This window comes from Cannabis sativa, chromosome 8 (assembly GCF_029168945.1).
Source record: "Cannabis sativa cultivar Pink pepper isolate KNU-18-1 chromosome 8, ASM2916894v1, whole genome shotgun sequence".
Classification (NCBI taxonomy): Eukaryota; Viridiplantae; Streptophyta; class Magnoliopsida; order Rosales; family Cannabaceae; genus Cannabis; species Cannabis sativa.
In genome coordinates, this window is record NC_083608.1 from 46,642,021 (window position 1) to 46,666,854 (window position 24,834).

Below are 24,834 nucleotides of genomic sequence, written 5' to 3' on the forward strand. Positions count from 1 at the left end.
TTAAAATATTATATATGAGATAATTTTAATATTTTATTTGAGATAATGAATAAATTTAACTTTGTTAAGAGAATTGGAGAAAATTAAGTAGTGGTAATCGTGAATCATTGTTTTTCAACTAGTATTGGGCCGACTTGGGCCACTTGCTCAGTCAGGCCTGACAGACATGAAACTTTATGGGCCAAAGCCCACTAACTATTGACAGGGAATGTCGGCCCAAAAATATCTCATTGTACACTTTCAAAAAAAAGAAAAAAACTCAAAACGAAGAAGAGGCTGAAAAACCAGAAGAAAAAATGTTTCGGAGGCTTTACACCACCGTCGATGCTCCTCGCCTGACCAAATTCTATCTTCACGCTCCAAAATGTGTAATTTTTTTGTTCTAGTTCTGTTAAATTTCACTTTTTGTCTGTTCTTAATCTACTTAATTTTAATAAATTAGCATGTGATTCCAATCTCAGTTCAATGCCTTGACATAGAATTTAGGTTTTCTTTTCATGATACTTTTTAGATAAGTAGATGAGTATGCTATATGGGTTTCAGTTTATCAGATGAAAAATTCAAGCTTTATTTGAAAATTGATTTTTGTCCCCTTCTTTGGGGTCTGAAGTGAAAAATTCAAAAACCCAATTTTGTTTTGGAGAATTTATTATTACAATGTATGTGATTTTTGTTTCAGGTAGAAGTGGAATTTTCCAATGGCAGTGCATTTAACTTGTCAGCTGAGTTTTTAAGAATATATAGTCCAGCTGCTGATGGAAGGGTTAGGTCAATTGGGGGTGAGAAGGTAAATGCTGAATTTTCTTTACTCTTACCTAATTTTTGTTATTAGAGATAATTCCTTTGATTTTGAAACATTTTAATTAGTGGGATAGTTTGAGATCATAAAACATTGATAATGTTTAGTCCCCTTGAAGCTCATGAAAGTTTCTCTAGCTAATACCATAAAAGCTTAATTGGTCAATTCAATGATTTTGCTTGGATAATTTTTCTTTGTTTTTATAATAATTTGATCAGTGGGGGAAATCAGAGTCAATGGTGTGATCCCTGTAACTCATATCTTGCACCAAATCTTAATGATCTTTTTTTGTTAATACTTTCAAAGTTTGCTAATTTCATCATAGGATTTTTGACTTTATAGCAACATAGTTGGTGGGAGTTGGGATCATTAATATGATATTGCAGCAAAACTTTATAACTGTTTTTAGTAAAAAAATGTGAGAAGCTTACACCATGAACCCTTAATCAGGTGATTTCGGGTCGAAGTCAAGTGGGAATCATGTCTGCAGAACCTGTGGGAAACTATGGGGTAAGGTACAACTAGTATAGTAAGCTTATGAAATTTGTTTGTGTCACTAAAATAGTGAATATATAGTACTGATAGTTTTAAAGGGTTGTTGACACTATTTCAGGATAATCTTTGATGACTTGCATAAAACTGGAATTTATTCATGGGATTACTTTCATCATTTGGGAACCAACAAGTTTAACCTCATGAGGAATTACATCAAATTGCTTAAAAAGCACAGACTTAGCCGCGATCCACCTAAAAGAAAATGATTGAGATGAAATTTCCTCCAATCTTCTAAAGCTTTAACTGTTGTTGTAGCTTTGTTCATTTTGGCTATTTTTTGTTTTGTTTGTTTGTTCAATTAATAGAGTTTGAGAGAGATGGTATAGTGTTTTGCAAGTGATCATATGAATATTAATGCTAATACCGAATAATAACACAAAAATGTATAGTAAATTCTCAATTCTAATAGTAATAGAATTCAAAGAAAATACAGTATACATATATGTATATTTTTAAAGTATGTTTAAATTAATCCAATTTTGATTAATCAAAAAGTCATTTATTAATCTAATATAATAACGTATAAATGTAATTCAAAATCAAATCAACATATTTGCAGCTATTACATTTGTGTTATTGACTATGACTATTTCCATTGGCTTTGTGCCTTATAATATTAGATGAAATTCATTTAACAAAAATAAACATATTTTATTTTATTTAAAAAAGTAATATAAGAACCCATTTATAATTGTAGTATTACACACTTTAAATTACCAATAACAATATTATTGTTATAAAATAATATAATATAATATAAAGTAGATGAGAAGAAAGAATAAGAAGATGAAGAGAGAAAGAGAAAGTGAATGAGAATTTCTGAGTTGTTTATTCCAATGGGGTGAACCCCTATTTATACAAATACAAGAGTGAGATATTAAGAAACTAAGAAAAAGGGAAACTAAAGAAAAGAGGAATGTTGATTACAATTCATGGTAATAAATAAAAGATTTGGACATCCACATAATTATTAATATTTATAACACTCCCCCTTGGATGTCCATAATAGCTGCCTTATTAAAAATCTTGCTGAAAAATTTGGTCAAAGGAAAAAGAGTATAGTGTAAACTAACTCTCTCCCCCTCATTTAGGCATTTGTGGAGATCTTCTAATCGACGAATTTCGATTTTGTCTGCCGTCTTCTCAAATGTTGATGTTGGTAATAGCTTTGTGAATAAGTTTGTAAGATTGACACTTGATTGAATATGTTGAACACCAATATGCATTTTCTTGAAGCGTATAAGAAGAATTTCGTGAAATGTGTTCTAACTCTATCTCCTTCAATGTACCTCCTTTTAGTTGAACGATGCAAGCAGTATTATCCATAGAGAATTGCTTGGGTTGATACTTCTTTATTGAGTGCAATCCATATGTTTCCCGAATATGCTATGCCAATGATCTCACTCACACACATTCTCTACTTGCTTCATAAAATGCAAGTATGTTAACATGATTTATAGTTGCCTCGTTAAAAACCTTGCTAGAAAAACCCAGTGGGACAAAATCTGAGCTAGGGAAAAGAGTACAATATGTATTTCATATTCATAATTATTTACAAGTTGCCTCGTTAAAAACCTTGCCAGGAAAACCCATTGGGACAAAACCTGAACTAAGGGAAAAAGAGTGCAACATGAATATGTCTCCCCCTCATGCACATATGATCCATAATTCTTTTGGTGATAATATATCTCATAAGATTATTGTTATCACTTTTAAAATATCACCATATATAATCTTTGATCATATATTTTCTATAACTCTCCCAGAGTATGTATGGACTTCTAAATTATAGATGAGGGGTTCGTGGAACATTAATATTTATCCAACTAATTGTATCATTCATGTGTATATACAATCTTGTTCATACTAAAATTTAACATTTCAAGTAGATATGAACATAACACATTAATGATAATATAAATTTCATTTGTGACAATGATGGTACTCCAATACCATATATTTGTTCCATCTTGTTGTATGATCTTAATTTTCATATCAAATGATCATATATCTATAATTCTTAATACATATGAAGTACTTCAAGACTTCAATACTAATGAACAAACTTTATACATTTAATATTTCTCGATATACAAAAGAAATAAAAGTTTGTTCTTCAATTAATCAAAAACTCTTCAAGAGTCTATCACAACGTATAATTTACGTATTTATACTGCATAGACAACCATACGTAGTTTTCAAACAATAATTTACTTACATGTCTTTATTTCATACAAAGATATTTGTCATATAGTGCGCGCGACTTAGAATTTATATCACTTAAGACATGTATTAAATTCTTCTAGAATTTTTAGATAAGGCTTATTTCAAATTCTCACTATATTAAAAGCTCCAAATAAATAATCTTTTGTTGCAACATTTATGTGACGCTTATAAATCCTTATAAAATATATTCCAGGCTATAATCAAATAATGATTATATTTTCTCAATATTTAAGCCTTACTTCAATCAATCTCATGTCTATGCAAACTTTGTACAACAATTCATTATGTACAAATACATATATGCAAATTTTTCATTAGAAATATTTATTTGCACACCCTACAGGTCTTACTTCACTTTATGTGAGTAAATTTGCCTGGATTGCGTCATAATATTTTGGCCAAAAATCAAAATGTATGTCGATGATTCTCGACAAATCTAATACCATGATCCTTGCTATCTCATGTTAGTTTATTGCATATGCAAACATTCAATATTTATTGTCGACAAAAATTTCAATAAATGATAATTTCCTCCCATATTGACATAACTTATAGAGATCTCTTTAAATTACATATTTTTCAAATATGTTTATCATTTATAGGTACCTATATAGAATCACTTCAGGGATTCAATTATGATCAAATGTGTTATGTCTAACTTCTCTTGGGAGTCTTTTCGAGTACCGTTTTCATCACGGTTATCATTTTAATACTTTATAACAATAAGGTATCTCCATGAGTACCTCTAGATTTAACAACTTCAGGGCAAATCAAATGAACATTTATTAATAATTTCTACATTGTTCATTTACGCTTCAGGCGTTTTCAACTCATTCTATCTCAACTTTGAATAATATTGATTTGCAGTTGGTATATATCATTTTGAACTATATTGTTCTTATATACTTTGTGCAAGGATCATTTTTCAAAAATTATCATCGATCCCAACTGCTTCTCTCCCCCTGATCGAGAGATTTTTTAAAAATTGTGATATCTAATAATATTAATACACCTGTAGGGATTTCAATATATCACAATGAATCAATATTTGTTTAAACTCATATATAATATATGACATTGAACTTTAGGTTCAATAAACTTTAGTTTCAAGTTCAATCCTTATGAACTTAATTCATTTCTAAGAATGAGTCATACGTGTATAATTAGAAATACATAAATTTACACATTTTGTAAATGCATGATTATATAATCTTATCACATCGATAAGAAACTATGCAATAAAAATCTAACAATAGCTCAAGATTGTTAAGGAAATATAATTTAAATATTTTCTATGTGCAAATATATGCACATTCTTCTTTTGAGCCTTATAAATTAACAATGAGAAGAATCTTCTGGTTCTTCAACAAAATTTAGTCAAATTCTTTGACAATTTATTGCATATGATTGATCATGTCAAAATAATTCAATTCATGAACTTCAGGTTCACTATAATTTTGTATTTCAATGAAACTTTCAAAATGTAATGTAAATTCATTACAACATAATCATTACAAGTTTCATTTTTATATACACGAATAATATAATTATATTATTCTCCAAAACATATACACTCTTCAGGAGTCACTATTATGTTTATCAAACTTTATATTTCTTCAGGAATCACTATCATCAATTCAATGATGTGTATAATTTAAAAGATACATGACAACTTCATCATGTTATTGTAATGGTCAAATAGATATAACCATAATATATCATTCATTTTTCCTGGTATCTTTTTAACAAGTCGTCTAATTTATTAATAGACTATTCATCAGTCTAATTATCATGACTTGATATATTATATATTTAAATGTACAACCAGTACATATAATAAGTTATTTCTTATCACTTTTATAACTAGATAAAAGTTATACATCTAGATACATACAAATATATTTTACTACTCCAAGTAGCAATTGTATGTAAGACTTCTTCAGGAAGCTTTTCAAATAATCATTTTGTGATTCTTTATCACTTTGATTATATTGGATCACTAACAAATGTTAGTAAGTTATATATTCACTTCTGGGAATATGCAAACTGAATTATATAGTAACTATATATATACATATCCTGTACTAACAATAGTTTGAAACTATTGATTTCAAGAAATAATAAAATATGTATATATTAATTTGCTTTTGGCATTGCCAATATATGTGAAATCTATATTCTTTGAAATAGAATTTCATGTCTATTCATTCTCTTTAGGGAATGATATTTAAATATTCTAAATTTACAATAAATTTGTACAATTCACATTCTATTCAATAATCAAGTATACTTTTATCTTGATTATAAGTATGTCCGTACTACAGGTACGCGGCCACTATTATTCAATTCCACACATGATATATAAATTTCATGCACTTTGATTGTGTGTGGTATCTCATCTTTTGGTTGTTTCCACTTTTTTCTGGAAATATTTGAGTAGTAAATAATATCATTGATTATTTAAAATCATTACATTCACTTCGGGGAATGACGTTGAACAAGTAGAACATTATTATAAATTTCTTAAAAATTTATTACTTGTTCATCCATAAAATATAAGAAATTATTCAACAATTTCTTTTACGATATTTCAAAGAATATATGAATGCAATTTTTGCATAGTCTCCAAGATGTATGCAAAATTTAATCTTTAATATATGTCAGATTCAATAATTTCCAACATTGCAAGTAATAACAATGTATAATAACATGACTAATACGAGGAATCTTTAAAAGTAATTGACTTCAATTCGTATCATTCTCTGCAGGGAATGATGAACAATAAATACATGCCTCATGTATTTAAATAACATTAGTCATGCTCATTGTTATTCTTATACTTTGATGTTTCAATGCAATTTTCTTAATATTCTTTTTGGATATTCAAAACCCACTATAAAATTGCATCAATAATAATCATTTTTAATGATTCTTTAGTTGTATTCACATAAATACAATCATTTTTTTTTTGACAAATATAAAACATTTACTTCATGAAATGTTTGTCAAAATCTATATCGATATTAGATTACTTTTCATTGTCCTCAAAGAATACAAGAACATATATATAAATATGTATTCATCTCTTTCATTATATATCCATCAACTATATAATGAATATTACGTTTGCATAATCTTCAGGATATATGCAAGATTTTATTGAGGACGCATAATCATCACGATATATGCAATATTTTATCGAGGATGCATAATCTTTTGGATATATGTATAATTTATATAGATTTTCTCTATCATATCATAGGCACACATATATTGTAAATATTATGAATGATAAGAACATAATATATATATGAAATTAATAATAAATATATAAAAACATATACATACATATATAATATATAGATATATAGATAAAAAGAAAAAGGAAACCAAATGATTATTGAAATTGTTTCAGTCAGATGAGTATATATATAAATATATATTTAGTGTATCGTGACTTTGAAACAATTCAAGAACTTTAACTAAATACTTACATTGGGTCTTAGGCAGAGATTCATGCTTGAAGCTTGGGCAGAGACTCGTGCTGATAACGTGTTATAAAATAATATAATATAATATAAAGTAGATGAGAAGAAAGAAGAAGAAGATGAAGAGAGAAAGAGAAAGTGAATGAGAATTTCTGAGTTGTTTATTCCAATGGGGTGAACCCCTATTTATACAAATACAAGAGTGAGATATTAAGAAACTAAGAAAAAGGGAAACTAAGGAAAAGAGGAATGTTGATTACAATTCATGGTAATAAATAAAAGATTTGGACATCCACATAATTATTAATATTTATAACAATTATAAATTTTTTCATAAAAGAATTATAGATAGCTATTTACTCTCTAACCAAAAAAAAAAAAAAAACCAAGCATTTTGTCTACTCTTTTAATGCAACTACACAAAGCTTTGTTGTACTGTGTTTAACTGTTTATTCTGAGCTTTCATTAGAATTAGAAATCATGAAAAAAGAATTAAATTATATACATATAGTATAGTATAGATACACAGTGCAAGTAAATAGTAAATAGAAGAAAATGAATAATAAGTTGCTTTTTATGAATATTCATCAAAAGTTTCAATCAACATGAGAGGTTGGTTCGCTTTGGCAAGATTTGAGATTGGAGTCCTTCCTAAATACTTACATAACAATTGTTATAGTTTTCTGATCCTCAAATATTATAGAGTTAGGCAAGAATTCTAGTTTGAAAAAAATGGCTCTTTCTTTGTTGACTACTACTCATTTCAAAGGTTTATGTTACAATGAAAAATGGAAGAAGAAGAAGAAGAGTACCAATATGATCTTTTATTGGTACAAAACAAGCTTCTCTCTTGTCTCACTTCTCTAGTATAGAACTGAAGCAGGAATACTCTTATCAAAGAAAAACGAAAAACAGAACTGAAGCAGGAATACAAATAATTCTTTTGTTCTATCCTTGTTGCATTGCAGAAGAGTACCAGCTAAGAGGGTTTTTTCTTCCTTCCACTTTGCGATACGCGTCTCAGATTTTGTGTTCCCGTTTTCACCCCTCTGCCGAAAAATTGGAAAAACCCACCTTTAGAAATGTACTTAAAATGGTTTAACAAACTAGGACATTGAATAGATAGATAGATACATACCTTTGGTACAAGTAAATGAAGGTATAGAAAAACAGAAGAAGCAACATTGTCAAAACGGAGATGACGATGTAGAGTATGTTCATTCTTTTCTGTACATACATAATAGATGAGCAGCATACATTGTTACAGGAGGAAGAAAAATTGAAAAAAAATGAGAACTAACTGCTATCTTCAATGTAATAATTGAATCCCATTAAGGTCCTTAGACTGTAAACTTACCTTGCGACCACGAGAGAAAGGTTTCGATTTTCCAGTGCAAGTGTGAGCATCACAGAATTGGCGTAAGAAGAATTCTGTGAAATCAATCAATGATCCAAAGCAGTATCATAAGAAGCTGAAAATTAATCTACAATTTCATTAAAACATTTGCAAGTATGAGGAAGAAAAACATACCATGAACACGACTTGATGTTGGGCCTTTGCTAACTGGGAAACAACTATCAGCAATGCTCTGCATAAAATTGATAAGCTAAACTTTATTAATAACGAGTGTTTAAAAGATTTATGTAATAAATTTGTTAGAACCAAACACCACCTCACACAAATGTTTATTCCTTGCAGAAGCAGCAGGATTGCACTTGGTCTTTTGTGGCAAACCAATATGGTGGTCACAATGCAATGCTCCACATACATCTGCCAAGCACTTGCCGTGACTCTGCATGAAGCACAGTGAATAAAATGTTACCGAATCGCAAGATCATGGTTCCCAACAGAGAATGGGAAAAGAAACTAATACACACACACAGCTGAGAACTTAAATGGACTGAAAACTTCGTTAAAAGAAGAGCAAATATAGATTAAAATCTAGGAAAATCTTTTATGACTTTGATCAACGAAAAAATGCCATGTTTATACCAGAATTTTTACTAGTATATTCTAACATCTGAGATGGTTATGGTTTAATCTAACTGCTTCTTGTTCATCGAATGTGCACATACAAATTTCGGTATATGTTGATGCTATGGTTATGGTTATTCCATAAACTCTGATGTTTTATGTTATCCATTCTGATTTTATACTTAAAACATAAAGTAATTGGCTATATATGCATGAAATAATTGAAGACAAAACAACTTCGTTTCCTTAAATAAAAATTGTGCAAGATAACATAACTGAGCACAGGTTGAATAATTTATGGTAAGAAAAATGGGTGAATTGGGGGAATTTACAACTTACCACATTAAGCAAATTATTATGTCTCTGTTCAAAATGCTTATCAATATATCTTTCCTCATAAAAACTCTTTCTGCAGTATCCACATTTCCATTCATCTACATCAATACGGATCTTGTGTTGCTCCTGATCTCTAAACAGATCATTGTCTGGGTGCAGCCTGCAGCTTTTTGGAATCTGATACTGATGTTTCTCAATAAATGGAATCAAATACTGCAACAAAAGATGAAATAAACTTATCGACAAGTTAACAAGCCAAGCAGCCTAGTTCGAAAAATGGATGGTACACAGACTATTCTAATACCTCCTCAATTATTTTCGATGCTGCCCTACTCCTTTCTCTCGAACAATGTACCTCAACAGCATCTTCAATCTCTTCCACTAAATTTCTGAAAATTAAAAACATAAATCCAAAGCAAACATTGATGAGACAATTCACAAAGATCATAATTCTATGAATTAAGTCCACAATCCTATTCAACACTCAACCAACGATTCTGGTTCCCTAATCCTATTAATTACAAAGATCGTATATTTGGTTTGCCCAAGTTTTAAATTTCAAATAACTAAAATTACAACTACTAATACCAAATCCAATGTCAGATTACATCTTTATTCAAAACAATATTTTAACCAAATTACCGTGAAGTAGCAGATCCCTCATCACCCTGTGACAAAAAAAAAGAGTCCATAAACTGATAGAATTGAATAACTTGGAAAGCACAAGTTCACAGATAGAATCAATTAGAATCTAAATAACCCAGCAAGGAGGAACCCTTAAACAAATAGAGGGAAATAGTAATCAACAATGGTATATTTATCAATTAATAACCACCAACTCACCACAATGTGTATGTGAAATTAGTAAGCATTTGAGCAAAAACCATACAGAATAGTGATAACTAATACATGAATAAATGATCTTCACTACCAAAATTCACATGAGCAAATCTTGAAACATAAATATCAACTTGAAGTAGCAATTTGAGCTTATTAACTAAATATCACCTTACCTATTAAGAAACCCATGTCTAATGCACAAAGATCTTAGCCATTCCCCGAATTTTATGGAATTATAAGATTAAAAATACTAAGAATTATTATTATTGTTATATTCAACAAAAGAATAAACCCAGAACAGAACAGAGAAATCGAAACAAACCCAGATTGAATTGTTCAAAGCAATAAATCAAAACATACCTGAATCGAAGAAACAAGAGAAGGGTATTGGAGAATAAGCAGTGAAGAGAGGAATAAGAAGAAGAAACGAGCAACCCATTTGGATTCCCACCTCACCATCGTCTTCTCCTTCTTCTTCTTCTACATCTTACTCCCTCCAAATTGTGTTTTCTCCACTGTTATTCTTCGACCACGCCAGCTCAGCCAATTAGAATTGGCCACGTTAGATTCTTTTGACTTTACTGTTTGACTTTTTGCTGACGTGGAGTAGTTTTCGGATCATACCACGAGAGAGGGCCCTCAACTTAAGCTGGGCCTTTTACTTTTGGGCCTTCTTTTGTTGTAACGACAACTTTCATTTTATCAGAAGAACAAAAACGACAACTTTTATGACTATGTAAGTAAAAAGAGTAAGGATGTTTAACTAAGGTTTGATGACTAATCTTATTTTAATTCTGATTTAGTTTTAGAGGAATATGCTTATTTGGTATTATGTTTTGATGAAGAGCATTGTTATTAGGTACTAATGGTACTTTTTGCCAATTGTTGCTCTTAATCCAACTAAGAGCTTCCTTGATCCCCAAAGCTTCCACAACCTCACCAGAGTAAGTGCCAAATTTGTAACATGTTTTAGCTTCAATAAACTTGCCCAAATTGTCTCTCGCTACAATTCTGAAACCATAAGGATTTTCATGATGAAAAAGTGAAGCATCTATATTAATCTTGATGTGGTTTTCAGCGGGTTTAGTCCAAAGCTCGGCTCCATCATCACTATTATTGAGAGATAGAGATGATAGAGTAAATTTATCCTGAGCTTTTCGCCAGTGATCAAGAGTGATAGAAGCAGAGGCTAGAACATCACTTGCAGTAGATTTGCGCTTGTTCCAAACGGTATGATTTTGAGATTTCCATATAGCCCAACATAGCATAGCAGCCCTACAAACTTGATCCATATCACTAGTTTGCTACAGATTTTCAAACCAGCTGCCAAAAGTAGATGAAGCAACTGTGTTGATCGAAATGTTGAACAAAAGCCAGCAAGAATTTGCAAAAGTGCAGTGTAAAAGGGCATGGATTGCAGTCTCAGGGTGTGCATTACATATGGAGCATTCAACAGAGATAGGCACATGTTTTGTTACAAGGTTTACACATATTGGTAGGGAATTAGTAATAGTACGCCATATAAAATTTAACACTTTAGGTGGGATCTTTAAATGCCAGCATTTTCACCAAAAACCAGAGTTATTTTGTGTTGGAGTTGCTGGTTTTTCACATTGCAGCAGGTTGTAGGCGCTTTGGACGGTGAAAATGCCTCTGTGGTCGGCTATCCAAGACCAAAAATCAGGCCATGTGGTGTTTGTCAATGGAATTCTGAGAATAATATGAGCTTCATGAGATGGAAACAAGTCCGACACCACCTCATATCCCATTCACGGGCATCAGTTTTCATCATAGAGCTGACTACATTATTTTGCAGTCTAGGATGGTTTGATGTGATGAATCTATTGTGGGGATTCTGCAACCAAGGGAAGCCCACAATGCTAGTGTTAGTGCCATCACCAATAACCCGAGTAGCTCCTAGACGAACCACTTCTTGAGCACCCCAAATACTACGCCAAACAAAGCTTGGATTATTACCAAGTTCAGCTGAAAGAAAGTCAATATGTGGAAAGTATTTGGCTTTATAAACTTTCGCAGCAAGAGAATCGGGGTTGCATAAAAGATGCCAACCTTGTTTCGCAAGCATAGCAGGATTGAAGTCATGTAAGCGTCTAAACCCCATACCTCCTTCATCCTTGGGAATGGCTAGACGCTCCCAAGACATCCAGATAATACCACGATCTTTGCTAGAGTTTGATTTCCACCAAAAGCTAGCCATTAGTCTCTCTATTTCTTTGCATGTTCCAAGTGGTAAAAGAAATACACTCATGACATAGGTGGGTAGTGATTGAATGACGGTTTTAAGGAGAATTTCTTTCCCAACACGAGACAAAAATTTTCCATCCCAACTATTAATTCGCGCAATCACTTTGTTTTTAATAAAGCCAAGCATGGTTTTTTATTTCGACCAATGATGTTGGGGAGACCGAGATAGAGGCTACCTTCAAGAGCTTCATTCATATTAAGAGTAGAACAGACTTGGATGCAGGTAGGGCCATCTGTGTTGGGGCTGAAAAATGGATGATTTTGAGGTATTCACTTTTTGACCAGATGTATCTTCAAATAGCTGGAGTAAATTAGAGATGCTAGCAGCCGCACCTCCTGTTGCTTGGCAAAATAAGTAGCTATCGTCTGCAAAGAACATATGTGTAAGTGAGGGAGCACGATGAGCAACGCGACACCCTTGGAGGAGTCTATTCTCTTCAAACTTTTGAATTAAAGCTGATAGACCTTTAGCACAGATAATGAATAGATAAGTTGAAAGTGGATCACCTTGGCGGATACCACGAGACGGACAGCTGGGATCCAAGATGTAGCTTGAGATAACACTTAAACGCTCTCCAGTAGGAAAATAATTCTTAGCCACACGCCAAAGAAAAAGTTTTTGTCGTTCAACCATTGGAGCTTGCTAAATAATCTGTTATAAATCTGAGTAACACTGAATCAGTTCTATTTTAATTATAACTGATTTGCGTTATTTTGTGTTATTTGTTTTGATTTATTATATTACATAACCGGTTATATTTTAGTTATAACAAGTTTGAGTTATTTGTTTTTATTTATGTTATATAACTGATTCTATTTTTATTTATATTTGAGATATCTATTTCTAGTGATTTTTTCAATGACTTTTCCGACAACGATGATTTTTCGGGTAACTTTTCTAGTGACTTTTTGAGTACCAACGATTTTTTTGGCAAAACTTATTATTACAAGTTTTATCAAATTTTATTGTTTTATATTTTTACATTTTTTACAAAAATATGGCATAAAAAGCCTATATAAATATAAAAAAATTAAAAAAATTCATAACCCTATAATATTATTTATTTATGCTATAAAAAAGTAAACTCTTATAATTTTGTCATATGTATAATTTCTATAAAAATAAATTACTATGGTATATAAAATATAAAATAATTAGATAATTTAACAAAATTGTATTTTAGCATAAAGTAATATTTAGTATAGTTGAAGTGTCATTTCAAGTTAAGAAGATTAACTCATTAAGGATTTGATTCTCAAATCTCAACACTATAAATTGTGCCTATAAAAAATTGAGAACTTTCAAAAAATTTAAAATATTACTATTATACTAAAGTACTAGAATACACTTACGTTTCATAGCCTTTGGCTACTGAATCGCTTATTGCAAGCTCAGTCACTTTGGCTCCTTGGGATTTATCTTAAAAAATATTGTTGCTTATTATTTTTTTATGTAGTCTATACCACTTCTAATCGTACTTGTATGTGTTAAGCATGCCACCAACATTCATCTTGAGTCAGTATCAAAGGACTATTTTCAATCTTTGTGGTAGAAAACAGAAAACTCATTACTAAATATTTATTATAGTTATTTAGAGGGATAATAGCATCAATAAAGAAATACTTTTTTTTTTTTGGAAATAAAAATAAAACTGATTCTATGGATTGAGTTTGCCAACGATGTTAATTGAGTGAGTGAAGACCACTCAATGAAGCAGAAATGTAAATTTTTGTAGATTAATTGGAGTGAAAGGCAAAAGAGTCGACTGGTGCCTCAGTTCCCTACTTGCCAGTTATATTCTCGCTTTCCTTTTTTAACTTTCGCTCTCATGTTCCGTACCTCTACTTTAGCCTAGAAATAATAGAAGAAGGTAAGGAAGGAAGTCTACTTTAGCCTAGAAATAATAGAAGAAGGTAAAGAAAGAAGAAGATGTTGAGTAATCCTCATCAAAATAATAAAGGAGTGCATTGCTATTCAATTAATTAATATAGTCAAACTCTCAAAGCTCATCAAAAGTCAGCCTGCCTAACAAGTCCAAAAGAGTGCGTGTGTTTCAATCGCTGCAAAAAGCGCGTTCATAAGATCCATAGCCATAGAATAAATTAAAAAGAAAAAATGTCAGCTCAACACAAAAACACATTATACAATTACATTTTGGTTTTGGGAGATTCCATACAATTAATCGAAAACAATAAAAGGAGCAGAGAGATCTTCAGTAAAAAAATTTATAAAATTCAGAAGAGAAAGATGTAATTTTTGTTTATTTAATTATTGCATTTTTCTCCCACTATCCACAATTAAATTCTATATTATAAGATCATGTATCGAAAAAACTCAGATTTTGACTTAAACAAAGCTCTCTCTCTTTCACAATCTATTCTCTTTTTTGGTTGTTTTGGTCAATAAAGCTGTAAACTTTAGATCTATGAGACAAAACCCATTTGAATTCTGGCCTTGATTTTGACCAAATATGGTTAAATTATTGGTTTTGATGGTGGTGGCGGTGGTGGGTCTCTTTCATGGGGCTGAGAGTGTTGAGGAGACGAAGCAGGAAGCTCCATGGAGAATCCACACACTGTTCTCGGTGGAGTGCCAGAACTACTTTGACTGGCAAACAGTTGGGCTTGTTCATAGCTTCAAGAAATCGGGTCAACCCGGCCCACTTACCCGTCTCCTCAGCTGTACGGACCAGGAGAAGAAGAATTACAAAGGAATGGATTTGGCTCCTACTTTTGAGGTCCCTTCTATGAGCAAACACCCCAAAACTGGTGATTGGTAATCAATTGTTTCTGTTTGGTTTTTGTGTTTTTGGATAATTAATCAATCAATTAGTTCCAAATTTGGGTTTAATTAAGGTTCAATGCCTTTAATGTTGTTTTTTTTACATATGTATGGGTTTTCAGGTACCCTGCAATTAACAAACCAGCTGGAGTAGTACACTGGCTAAAACATAGTAAAGATGCAGAAAATGTTGATTGGGTTGTGATTTTGGACGCTGACATGATCATTAGAGGCCCAATTGTACCATGGGAAATTGGTGCTGAGAAAGGCAGACCTGTTGCTGCATATTATGGGTATTTCCTTCTTTCTTTCTTTCAATGCCCTTTTACTTCAATGTCAAGGACAATTTCAATCCTGCTAATCTTATTAAGCCATAACCATACAAAATCAAATTTTAGATTGCTTTGACAGTTAAGGTTGTTTTTGAACAATGATCACTTAAATAATCAAACTTGAGTACATTAAGAATGATAGACGAAAATCCTGGTTCATTATCCATCCAGAGTGCATGCATTGCTAATTCACGAGAAGCCTTATAGGTGGTACTATAAACATGATTAGGGACAAGCTAAGAAAACTGGAAAGTAAACTAGTACTATTCTCTAACAATGATTTAAGAGTTCAATACAAATAGAAGATCTTATAGAGAGTGATAAAGCCAAACAGTGTCAGCCTAAAAATAAATAAAGAGGAAATCCAAGTCAAGAGATCAATCCAACATCACTATCATTGCTAGCTTGAGAAACTGTGACCCTCCATATTAATATTAAAAGATATTAAAAAAGTAATGTTCACAATAAAATTATTTCTTTAATATCTAAAGTAAAAGAATTTATCTGATGTAAATGGCTCAAAATGTGGTCTAGAGATCCTCCATATATAGCCACCGAACAAAACAAACCATGCCATACCACAACCAAAATATCATACAATGCTTTGACTGTAAAGTTTTGATAATGCAGACTTGACTAATGTTGAATATTCAGTTACTTAGATATGTTTGGTCTGGTGGTTTCCACATTAGTTTATGAACTACTTAGGGAATTTTCGAAGCAGGAGATGTATTTTGCCTTTGCCTTTGGTTTTCTTTTAATTTAGCTATGCATAATTATTTGTATGATGAATTTATCCTTCAGGTACTTGGTCGGATGCGATAATGCTCTTGCTGGAATGCACACTAAACACCCGGAACTATGTGATAAAGTTGGTGGGCTTCTAGCTATGCATATCGATGATCTTAGGAAACTAGCACCCTTGTGGCTTTCGAAAACAGAAGAAGTGCGAGAAGATCGAGCTCATTGGGGAACAAATCTTACTGGTGACATTTATGGGAAAGGATGGATCAGTGAGATGTATGGATACTCTTTTGGTGCTGCTGAAGTAAGTTAGAACAATATTCTTGTTAAACAAGAGTTTACCTTTAATGATCTTAGTACTAATTACTTGCTTAAATTTGTATCCTCCTTGATTTTTAGGCAGGACTTCGACACAAGATCAATGATAATCTGATGCTATACCCAGGTTATGTTCCACGAGAAGGCGTTGAGCCTATTCTTCTTCATTATGGCTTGCCAATTCAAGTGGGAAATTGGTCTTTTAGCAAATTAGAACACCACGAAGACGACATTGTTTACAAATGTGGGAAACTCTTCCCTGAACCTCCTTATCCTAGAGAGGTATGTAACCAAAGATTTTAACCAAGAGAAAAACTGTGTTATGGTTTTTCATAGTGGACTTCTAAGATACTTTTTTTGTTGCAGATAGAGCAAATGGAAACTGATCCACATAAAAAGCGTGCTCTGTATATTAGCGTAGAATGTATTAACACTTTAAATGACGGTCTTTTAGCACAACATGCAGCATATGGCTGTTCTAAGCCGGGTTGGTCAAAATACTTGAGTTTTCTAAAGAGCAAGAAATATGCTGAACTGACAAGGCCGAAGCGTTTGTCTCCAGCTAGTTTGGAATTTATGGAGGATAGACAAAAGCCACCGGTCATTGACACCACAGAGAAGCCACGTCCAAAAATCCATACTTTATTCTCCACCGAGTGTACAACTTACTTCGATTGGCAAACTGTAGGTTTTATGCATAGTTTCTACCTGAGCGGCCAGCCTGGAAAAATTACACGACTTCTTAGCTGTACTAATGAAGATTTGCAGAAATATCAGGGCATTGATCTGGCACCCACTCATATAGTCCCTTCCATGAGCCGGCATCCATTAACGGGCGATTGGTAATTCTATTCTCTTTACTTTGAGTTGTTACTCAAGCATATTATAAGATATCCCATCAGAATCTGATGGGGTGAAACTAGACCAAATCAAGACTTTACTGAATAGACTTTTAAGTGCATGGTTATTCCAATATCTCATTCTGTACTTTTTTCTATTTGATCTCAAAGTAATCTAAATTAAAGTCTCATCTGCAAAGTCTGTTCAATCCAGCTAGATAAAGATGTTCACTTTACTATTTGACCTTGTTTACTGCCAATTTAAATGTAGGGAAGGCAAAAAGAACATGCTTTTGGTCATCTTAAGTTGAATGTGTTTCTCAAGTTCCTTACAATAAATAGATTTAATCTTGTGCTATATCATCTGTTACTTGTGAAACTCTGCCAAATCTCTTTTCAACACAAGCAATTCATTCCTTTACTTTTTTCCATATCAGGTATCCAGCAATTAATAAACCAGCTGCTGTACTTCACTGGCTTCATCATACCGAAATTGATGCAGAGTATATAGTGATTCTTGATGCTGATATGATACTCAGAGGTCCAATTACTCCATGGGAATTTAATGCAGCACGCGGGCACCCAGTTTCAACTCCCTACGAGTAAGCCAAAAAATAAAATGTTGCTTCCATTTCCATACTGTCTGTTTAGGAGCTAAAATTGAACTTTGCTCGTCGCTCTAATTTATGCATTGTAGATATCTCATTGGCTGTGACAATGAGCTTGCACAACTCCATACTAGCCATCCCGATGCCTGTGACAAGGTTGGGGGTGTAATCATCATGCATATAGATGACCTTCGAAGATTCGCTTTACTGTGGTTGCATAAAACCGAAGAAGTACGTGCTGACAGAAGTCATTATGGAACGAATTTCACTGGCGATATATATAATTCTGGGTGGATAAGTGAGATGTATGGCTACTCATTTGGAGCAGCAGAGGTATTAATCTATGTAGAAGTTTTATTTGCGTTTTTTTACTAGCATTTTTCTTGATACAATTCTCATTTACTTATTTATTGTCTGCAGTTGGGTTTAAAACACCAAATTAATAATAAGATCATGATATACCCGGGATATGTTCCCGAACCCGGTGTCCATTATAGAGTTTTCCATTATGGATTGGAATTTCATGTTGGTAATTGGAGCTTTGACAAGGCAAACTGGAGGGAAACTGATGTGGTCAACAAATGCTGGGCCAAGTTTCCAGATCCTCCCGACCCTAAATCGCTTGAAAAGATTGACGAAGGATTATATCAGAGGGATTTGCTAAGCATAGAATGTATTAAGACTATCAACGATGCATTGCGCTTGCACCACGAACGAAGAAAATGCCAGGACCCCAATTTAATAATGTCCCCCCCGAAATTGGAAACTCCCAAAGAAATTGCATATTCAAGGAAATTTGGTCATGTTGATGAAACTTTTACTGTGAAAAACAACAACAACAATTCAGAAGTAAATCATTCTCGGAAATTGTCAGAGCCAACCGAGACTGATGATAGCAGGTTTAGCTCAATGCGGTTCTGGATAATTGTTCTGTGGGCATTTTCTGGCTTGGGTTTTGTGGCGGTTATGTTGTTCTTGTGCTCGATTCGCAAAGGGAAAGGCACACGAACAAAACACCATAGAAGCAAGAGAAGGACACCCTATTCAGGTTCAATGGATTGATCGGTCAAGATCGGTGTATCCATCCACAATTCTGATGCTGCAGCTGCATAATGTTCATCCAAGGAGCGCGAAAATTGACAAACTTCATGGAAAGAAAAGATTATGCTCTGTCAAGTATATACTTGGAAGTATTTCAGAGCTAAATGCAGAGTTTTACTACAAAGAGTTAAAGGCCAATTCTTTGATAACATTGTGATCTTTCTTCTTGTGAATTCACTGGTAAGAGTTTCATAAATAAACTTCCAATCATTTTTTTGTGTCTTCCTAATTATACTTTTTGTTTTAGAGGCTTACTTTATGTATATCTAGCAGAATTTGTCTTGGACAATAATATATTAAAGATGTTGTCGTTTTATTTGCAATGGCATGTCGTTTTAGATGGCTTGTATAAGGTGAGTGAGAGTGAGTGATGTCAATCTAAACGACATGTCGTTTTTGAGTGAGTAGTTGTCCAATTTGGTCAAGATTTGGACACAAACTGAATACCACCACATATGTCACGTGATTTTGTTTTGGAAGTTAACTTGACTTGTTATTAATCATTATAATCCTATTTAACACGACAAAGCAAACCAAACCCAAAATAAACTCCCCCACCAACAATTTATTTTATTTTATTTTTTAATTGAGTCCAACAAAAATGATAAGAAGTCCTCTTTGGATATTAATGACTAGTTAAAATGTGATAGTCAAATTCTACTTTAAATCAGTTTTGCCAGTACAAGCAGTAACTTCAAGCATAATCAAATTATACGTGAATTGAAGTTCTTTAAGATATTATTAAAATTTTGAAATTGGATAAAAGAAAAAAAAAGTTTGATATATGATCCCAAATTAAAAATGAAAACAAAATCATTGTTAGAAGAATCAGACATAAATTAAAGTTAATAAATTAATTGCATGCATGGTCTCCAGCAAAGTTGGTAGAGCTAAGTTATTGCAATGAAGTTGTTGATAATGGGTTTCTCCAAGTAATGTGAAAGAGACCAAAATATTACATTGAAAAATGTCTTGTGTTCAATTTTTTAGGTCAGCTCCCATAAAATTTGAGGTTCCAATCATACATATAATTACTTTTAATTTTATTTTTTAATATTAGAGATGAGAGATTCGTACTTAAAAAAATTTTATTTGTAAAGGTTATTGGTGCGAATAATAAAAATAAAAATTAAAGAGACATAGTGTAAAAAAATTAATTTTTAGAGTGTAAATAAAAAGTAATTGTACAAATAAAAATATAACTCAGAGAGCGCTGACACTAAAACATAATGTACAAATTAATTTAGTCTAAAACTTTGTAAGAGTTAAAACATATTGTAAATTATTTTTTTTTAAAAAGAAAGCATAATATAGTTGAAAGATAAAAAAAGAAAAAAATAAAGAGCATAAATATAAAAATATTAACAAAATTAAACGTATAAATGTAGAATATTTATTCTATCAGTAATTACTTCTAGAGATTTTTGTGGCTAAACCCTCTCAATTATCACTTTTCTTGCACTTAACCCTCTAAGCTCAAATTTTAACGGTAAAAACCCTCCAAACTACTAAACTGCTAACAAATTTAAAGTGTCATTTATTTGTACAATTAATTGTCAATATAGACTGCTTATGTGTACACTTTTGTATATGTGTCAAATTTATATTAGTACACCTAATATTATTATTTAAAAATATAAAAATTATTTTAAAATTTATAATATTTTTTTTTGCAAATATTTTATTTTTATTTTTATAATTTTATTTAATTTTAAAATAAATTTTGAAATAATAACATTAGGTGTACCAATATAAACGTGTCATGTGTACAAGAGCGTACACATAAGCAGCCTATAGTGACAGTTAATCGGATGACACTTTAAATTTGCTACCAGTTCAGTAGTTTGGAGGATTTTGCCGCTAAAATTTGAACTTAAAAGTCTAAATGCAAGTGAAACAACAATTAAAAGGGTTTAGCCGCAAAAAACTCTTACTTCTATAGTCACAATTATTATATATTTCTTAATCCTCTTCAATATGTATATTTTTGGTTAATAATACCATAAGTGAAATATAATTCAAAAACCTCAATGTCACTCAAAAGAGTAAACCAAGTTTGATTCTTAACAAAAATGTTAAACATGAATTACCAAACCATCTAATTCTTAAGTTCTACTTCCACAAAACACACACATTTAGACTTGTTAAGGTAATGTTGCAACCACTGGTTGTTCAGCTTATTACATCTTCACCCTCTCTACTTACTTCCATACATTCTAACCACCAACAAACAACTTTGTTGTTTCTTCTTCGATCAGTTAATCTTAATTAAGGCCAAATTTGTCTCTCTTAAAACACTTTCTCATCTGATAAAAAAAAATAAAAACAAATTCAATTGCTTAACTTAGTCCACCACCTTACCTTTCACATCTTAAAAGTAGGTTTATTCAACTTCAAATACACAATAATTTAGTGAGTCCTCATTCTTCAAATACACAATAATTGTTAGTACTTTTACCCAAGCTGTAATATTATTTATGGCAATAACAACATTTTCTTTCATAAAAAAAGTGCCTTTTTTTAAAAATTTTCAAATTAACCCAAAATTTGGCCGTTGGAACTTGGGAAGAAGCATTCAAAATGTGGGGTCCACTATACGGTGAAAAAGATTGAAGTTCTTCCGAAAAACATGGTTGGAGGAGACCCCACCATAGATAAAAAGGTTTCATACCAAAGGCTGAAATTTTCCTCATACCCTTTAGCCACTGTTTCCCACAACATGGAGTTGAGGTTTCTCCCTTTTTGCTTTTTTTATTTTTAGTTTAAAAATTCAAATTCAAATGATTTGAGTGTTTAATCGGAAGAAAGAAAGAAAAACAACACACAGATTCACACAAATAGATACATACAAGTAAAGAAGAACCAAAAGGGTTGTTAAATTTTGGATCTTTTTTGAGTTTTAACAGACATGGGAGAAACAACTTGTCTCATGCAAGTTCAACCATTTTCTTATGCTTCTGGTCCACCCAATGAAGCCAATGAGGTAAGTTTCAGTGACTAAATCATCAAAGACATGATGGGTTCTGTTCTCATGGTTTTTCTTTCTTCCTTTTTGGGTAACTTTTTTTTGTGGTGCAGGGGAACCCAATTCATGCATTTGGGCAATCAATCTCTTTTGGGAGGTTTATGTCAGAGTCCTTAGCTTGGGAAAAATGGTCAACCTTTTCTAATAACCGTTATGTTGAAGAGGCTGAGAGGTTCTCTCAGCCAGGCTCAGTGGCTCAGAAGAAAGCTTTTTTCGAAGCTCATTACAAGAATTTAGCAGCTAGAAAGGCAGCTGCTGCAGCAGCGGCCTTGCTTGAAAAGGAAAATGCTGCAGCATCGGCAAACTCTGCTGCTCTTGATAAACATCCTCAACCAACCCAAGATTCAAAAGTTTCAAACTTTGAAGCTGTTGTTGATGAACTGGGACAACGAAATCTTGTGGTTAATGGAAATGGGCATTGTCCAAAGATCGAAGCTTTTGACTGTAGAAAAGTGGTTGAAGTTTCAAGCAATGTTGAAAATCAAGAAGAGGAAAAACTGAAAGAGTTGAATGTAACAGCAAAGATGGAAAAATCCATATCAAAGGTGACTGATTGGTTTTTTTAACAGTTCAAAGTTATGGTTTTTATTTTATATTATTTTATTTTATTCCTTTTTTTAAAATTTTTGGCATTTCTTGCAGCCTGAACAAGAAGTTTCCAAGAAGAAAATAACTCTTTCTTCTTCAAAATCTTCAACCAAATCTTCAGCTTTCACAAGATTATCGACCAAATCTGCAGCTTCTACTACTACTGCCACTCCATTGAATAAAAGACTAGTAATAGAGCAGGCTGATAAGAAGAGATCATCAACTCCAAAATCCCTTCACAAAGCTATAAATTTCACCCCCATTAGAGAGCTTAATAGAATAACCTCATCAGTCATTAGAAAGATTGAGAATTCTAGAATGGGTGCCAGTTCTTCCAAGGCAAATAAAGATCTTTCCACTCCATTAAGAACTCCAAACATGGTACCTCTTTCTTCTCTGAGCTTTTCCTTCAAATACTTTGTTTATCAGTTTTTTTTTTTCTCAAGTATCCTTAAAGTGATTCTTTATAAACTACTTGCAGGTATCTAAGAATGGGGTTCGGCAGCAGACTCTAAACACTCCTTGTTCAGCAAACAGAAGGTTCTACATGACAACATTCATAATCTATTCCATTTATTTTTCCTTCTTCTTTGTTTAAGATTAACTCATATGTAACAAGACTGCATTTTGTGACTTTACAGGGTTACAACAACAACACCACTCAATCCCCCAAACGCAGGAACCAAATCATCTGGACCAAAATGGCGGTTGCTCCCTACAGAGTAATCTTTTTTTCTTTTCTTTATATAGATTTTTAATATTGCAAAGCATGTGTATCTTTGACAGCTTTAAGAAATACAATCTTCTGGATTGTGTTAGAAAGATGAAGTTGTGGACATGTAATTTGATTTGAAGCCAAAAACTACTTTAAACTTTAAAGCCTCATTAAAATATATATCAAAAGTAACAAGTATGAATCAAAGTCAAAACAAACATCTTGTATTGAGTTGTTCGATTTGCTTTTGTCTTTTGGTTTTTCCTTTCTTTGTCCAGTTGTTCAAAGTTTTTCAGTGGTAGCAGAAACAAAATAAGATCTCCATTTTCATCCACTCCTTTCAGCTTGAGGACTGAAGAAAGAGCTGCAAAAAGACAGGAGGCATGGCTCTTTTCTCTGCCTTTCTTTTCCTTGTTTTACATATTATTGTTAATACAGTATGGACTTAACTTATTAATGTCATTTCCTTATTTAATCTGTTTCAGAAGCTTGAAGAAAAATTCAATGCGAATGAGGCAAAAACCGAGCAGCTACAAACAAAAGTCAAGGTATTTCTTTCACATGGATTGAGTTTTCATTATTTGGTTGAAAAAGTACAGTAAAGTGCATATAACACAGTGCCAAAATCAATAACATATACGCAGGAAAAACCAGAAATAGCAGCTGGGAATTTAAATCCAAGCCTTTGCTTCAAAGCCAGGCCATTGCCTGATTTTTATAAGCAAAGAAAACCTCAACAGAATGAGATGAAAAAGGTATGGCTAAATAAGCCTATGCACTATCCCCTTAAACTTCATATATTACAAGGCTTGATATTTCCTTTGGTGGGAACTGTTTTTACAGGTTCCGGTTACTCGTCCTCAATCACCTAATTTGAGAAGCAAGCCTACTCCTACCAAAGTTGAGAAGAGAACTTCTCAAACTCCCAATAGGCCACCAGTGAAGAGCAATGGCTCTAAACAGATTCAGGGAAAGAATGCTCGTAGTCCAACTTGTTCTCTCATTTCACGGCCCACAAGGACGACTACGATAACTCATGAGAACAGATCTCCAAATATTCAGCAGGGCTTAATGAAAGCCGACGAATATAAGCTTTGAAGAATCCCCGGATATTATGTATGCCAAAAGTTTCTCCTGAATAATTTAGACATAATTCATAAATTCATTCCAAGTTCCACTTTGTAATTAGTATTGAGTACATAATTCTTTTGTTAGGACTTATATTCTGGGATATGAACTATGATATATGTGGTTTTCAATTGTCTTTTGGTACTAAAGAAAGCAACTTTTTCCTCAAA

At 32.3% G+C, this 24,834-nt stretch overlaps 4 protein-coding genes across 5 annotated transcripts; 3 read left to right on the plus strand and 1 right to left on the minus strand.

The window, feature by feature from the left end:
• The first annotated feature begins 223 nt into the window (after positions 1-223).
• LOC115698888 (uncharacterized) lies at positions 224-1,782 on the plus strand. The gene is made up of 4 exons (XM_030626091.2): positions 224-368; positions 680-787; positions 1,250-1,314; positions 1,413-1,782. The coding sequence occupies exons 1-4, from the start codon at positions 297-299 to the stop codon at positions 1,558-1,560; spliced, it is 393 nt and encodes a 130-aa protein (XP_030481951.2). The 5' UTR covers positions 224-296; the 3' UTR covers positions 1,561-1,782.
• A 6,008-nt stretch (positions 1,783-7,790) lies between these two features.
• LOC115701269 (uncharacterized) lies at positions 7,791-10,810 on the minus strand. Its single transcript, XM_030629019.2, has 9 exons — positions 10,580-10,810; positions 10,022-10,047; positions 9,684-9,768; positions 9,383-9,592; positions 8,742-8,861; positions 8,600-8,657; positions 8,426-8,499; positions 8,207-8,295; positions 7,791-8,117 (listed from the first exon to the last, which is right to left on the minus strand). Exons 1-9 carry the CDS (start codon positions 10,676-10,678, stop codon positions 8,048-8,050), a joined length of 831 nt encoding a protein of 276 aa, XP_030484879.2. The 5' UTR covers positions 10,679-10,810; the 3' UTR covers positions 7,791-8,047.
• Positions 10,811-14,611: 3,801 nt separating this feature from the next.
• Positions 14,612-19,531, plus strand: LOC115699368 (peptidyl serine alpha-galactosyltransferase). Its single transcript, XM_030626727.2, has 8 exons — positions 14,612-15,260; positions 15,389-15,559; positions 16,403-16,646; positions 16,742-16,942; positions 17,027-17,502; positions 17,937-18,101; positions 18,197-18,440; positions 18,528-19,531. Exons 1-8 carry the CDS (start codon positions 14,956-14,958, stop codon positions 19,167-19,169), a joined length of 2,448 nt encoding a protein of 815 aa, XP_030482587.2. The 5' UTR covers positions 14,612-14,955; the 3' UTR covers positions 19,170-19,531.
• A 2,138-nt stretch (positions 19,532-21,669) lies between these two features.
• LOC115699544 (protein WVD2-like 7) lies at positions 21,670-24,834 on the plus strand. 2 transcript variants are annotated; one of them, XM_030627012.2, is made up of 9 exons: positions 21,670-22,191; positions 22,287-22,778; positions 22,876-23,202; positions 23,303-23,361; positions 23,463-23,543; positions 23,815-23,917; positions 24,022-24,084; positions 24,181-24,291; positions 24,380-24,834. In XM_030627012.2, the coding sequence occupies exons 1-9, from the start codon at positions 22,117-22,119 to the stop codon at positions 24,632-24,634; spliced, it is 1,566 nt and encodes a 521-aa protein (XP_030482872.2). In that variant the 5' UTR covers positions 21,670-22,116; the 3' UTR covers positions 24,635-24,834. The 2 variants fall into 2 exon arrangements, with proteins under 2 accessions (XP_030482872.2, XP_030482873.2); XM_030627013.2 differs by having other exon boundaries at positions 21,804-22,191; positions 23,842-23,917.

What these genes read in the sequence shown, in the direction of transcription:
- LOC115701269 (XM_030629019.2), bottom strand. Translation starts at nt 10,678, where the DNA reads ATGGTGAGGTGGGAATCCAAATGGGTTGCTCGTTTCTTCTTCTTATTC. An exon ending in GAGGGATCTGCTACTTCACG is followed by an intron (nt 9,769 to 10,021) that starts GTAATTTGGTTA and finishes TTTAATTTTCAG; the next exon opens with AAATTTAGTGGAAGAGATTG. An exon ending in ATAATAATTTGCTTAATGTG is followed by an intron (nt 8,862 to 9,382) that starts GTAAGTTGTAAA and finishes TGCTTCATGCAG; the next exon opens with AGTCACGGCAAGTGCTTGGC.
- LOC115698888 (XM_030626091.2), top strand. Translation starts at nt 297, where the DNA reads ATGTTTCGGAGGCTTTACACCACCGTCGATGCTCCTCGCCTGACCAAA. An exon ending in GGTCAATTGGGGGTGAGAAG is followed by an intron (nt 788 to 1,249) that starts GTAAATGCTGAA and finishes ACCCTTAATCAG; the next exon opens with GTGATTTCGGGTCGAAGTCA. An exon ending in GTGGGAAACTATGGGGTAAG is followed by an intron (nt 1,315 to 1,412) that starts GTACAACTAGTA and finishes ACACTATTTCAG; the next exon opens with GATAATCTTTGATGACTTGC.
- LOC115699368 (XM_030626727.2), top strand. Translation starts at nt 14,956, where the DNA reads ATGGTTAAATTATTGGTTTTGATGGTGGTGGCGGTGGTGGGTCTCTTT. An exon ending in CCTGTTGCTGCATATTATGG is followed by an intron (nt 15,560 to 16,402) that starts GTATTTCCTTCT and finishes TTTATCCTTCAG; the next exon opens with GTACTTGGTCGGATGCGATA. An exon ending in ACTCATTTGGAGCAGCAGAG is followed by an intron (nt 18,441 to 18,527) that starts GTATTAATCTAT and finishes TATTGTCTGCAG; the next exon opens with TTGGGTTTAAAACACCAAAT.
- LOC115699544 (XM_030627012.2), top strand. Translation starts at nt 22,117, where the DNA reads ATGGGAGAAACAACTTGTCTCATGCAAGTTCAACCATTTTCTTATGCT. An exon ending in CACCCAATGAAGCCAATGAG is followed by an intron (nt 22,192 to 22,286) that starts GTAAGTTTCAGT and finishes TTTGTGGTGCAG; the next exon opens with GGGAACCCAATTCATGCATT. An exon ending in GAGCTGCAAAAAGACAGGAG is followed by an intron (nt 23,918 to 24,021) that starts GCATGGCTCTTT and finishes AATCTGTTTCAG; the next exon opens with AAGCTTGAAGAAAAATTCAA.